The sequence below is a fragment of the Buceros rhinoceros genome, unplaced genomic scaffold (genome assembly GCF_000710305.1).
Source record: "Buceros rhinoceros silvestris isolate BGI_N320 unplaced genomic scaffold, ASM71030v1 scaffold27126, whole genome shotgun sequence".
Lineage (NCBI taxonomy): Eukaryota > Metazoa > Chordata > Aves > Bucerotiformes > Bucerotidae > Buceros > Buceros rhinoceros.
Window position 1 is genome coordinate 6,240 of NW_010416223.1, and position 1,131 is coordinate 7,370.

The following is a 1,131-nucleotide window of genomic DNA, read 5'->3' on the forward strand; positions in this document are numbered from 1 at the left end:
AGAGAGCGAGTCGAGCTGGAGAAAGGCTCGGTGCATCAAGACTAGTTTTGCCTCCACTAAAGTCTTTTGGCTGAGTCTGTCCCTTGGTGCTTTCGTTCATCTGAGCTGCTGGCGGGACTCAGAACTTAGCTTCAGAGCCTCTTCTGGGGATGTGTTTATCCCACGGGCAGGTGGAAGTTGGCTCTTGCTGCCTTCACTGATCCGTTCACAGTGAAATAGTCACTGAGAACGGGGAGCCACTGGCATGGCCACGCTGGTTACAGGAGCCACAGTCAGGAGATCTGCTGCAAGAGGTGCTGTCTTCAACATCAGGGCATGCAAACAAGCTGCTGTTGTAGGCTGTAGTTATAAATATCAGGCTATTATGGAGGCAGTTTTAATGAACGAAATGACTTGCCGCTATTCATGCTGATTGTCGCGTGGGTTTTTGTTTGTTACCCCATTAAGAGGTAAAAAAAAAAAGCAACTCTAGCTCCTTTGTGTGCTTTAGAGTGGCTTTCTCTGTCAGAACGACAGTGCTGGGGCTCTAGAGGTGATGGGGCAGAGATTATTCTTGCAAACAACACTTTTCTCTAGTTCAAAACGAAAAATCAGAACTGACAAAGAGTCTCAGAGTACCATAAAAGCTAAACTTGCAGCCTTGGCTCCGAGGTATTTGAAGGTGTTTATTGGCTTGTATTTTATGAGGATGATGGTGTGTTCTTATCGCAGTCTGTGGGTGAGAGGCTGTCTACTTCGCCGTGTGCGTGACGGCGGCAGATCGCGTCTGTTCCGCCTGCCAGGAGAGCGGCCCTTCGGGATGGGTCATGAGGCAGTGCCAGGCGCTGCCCTGTGCTCGCCTGAGGCTGGAGCGGCAGCCGAGCTCATGCTGGTGTTTGCTTCTTACAGGTTGATTGAGCCCAGCCCAGTGCCATGGCTGACACGATTTTTGGCAGCGGGACGGGCCAGTGGGTGTGCCCCAACGACCGGCAGCTGGCTCTGCGTGCCAAGTGAGTCCTCGCCACCCGCCTTCTCTCCTTCCAGCCTCAGCTCTGGCCCAAGTGCTTTCCCGGTGCCTGTGTGGCACGCTGGCCTCGTCCACAGCCCGGCTGGGAGCGAGCCCTGCCTGTGACTGGCAGGAGGTTTGCGGTC

General features: G+C 53.8%; 1 protein-coding gene across 1 annotated transcript in view; it reads left to right on the forward strand.

The window, feature by feature from the left end:
• Positions 1 to 912: 912 nt before the first annotated feature.
• Positions 913 to 1,131, forward strand: part of RPH3AL (rabphilin 3A-like (without C2 domains)) — a gene marked incomplete at its 3' end in the record, with an annotated part of 25,133 nt that continues 24,914 nt past the window's right edge. Inside the window, exon 1 of the mRNA XM_010137740.1 lies at positions 913 to 989. Within this exon, the coding sequence (XP_010136042.1) occupies positions 913 to 989 (77 nt within the window). The remainder of the gene's footprint in view (positions 990 to 1,131) is intronic.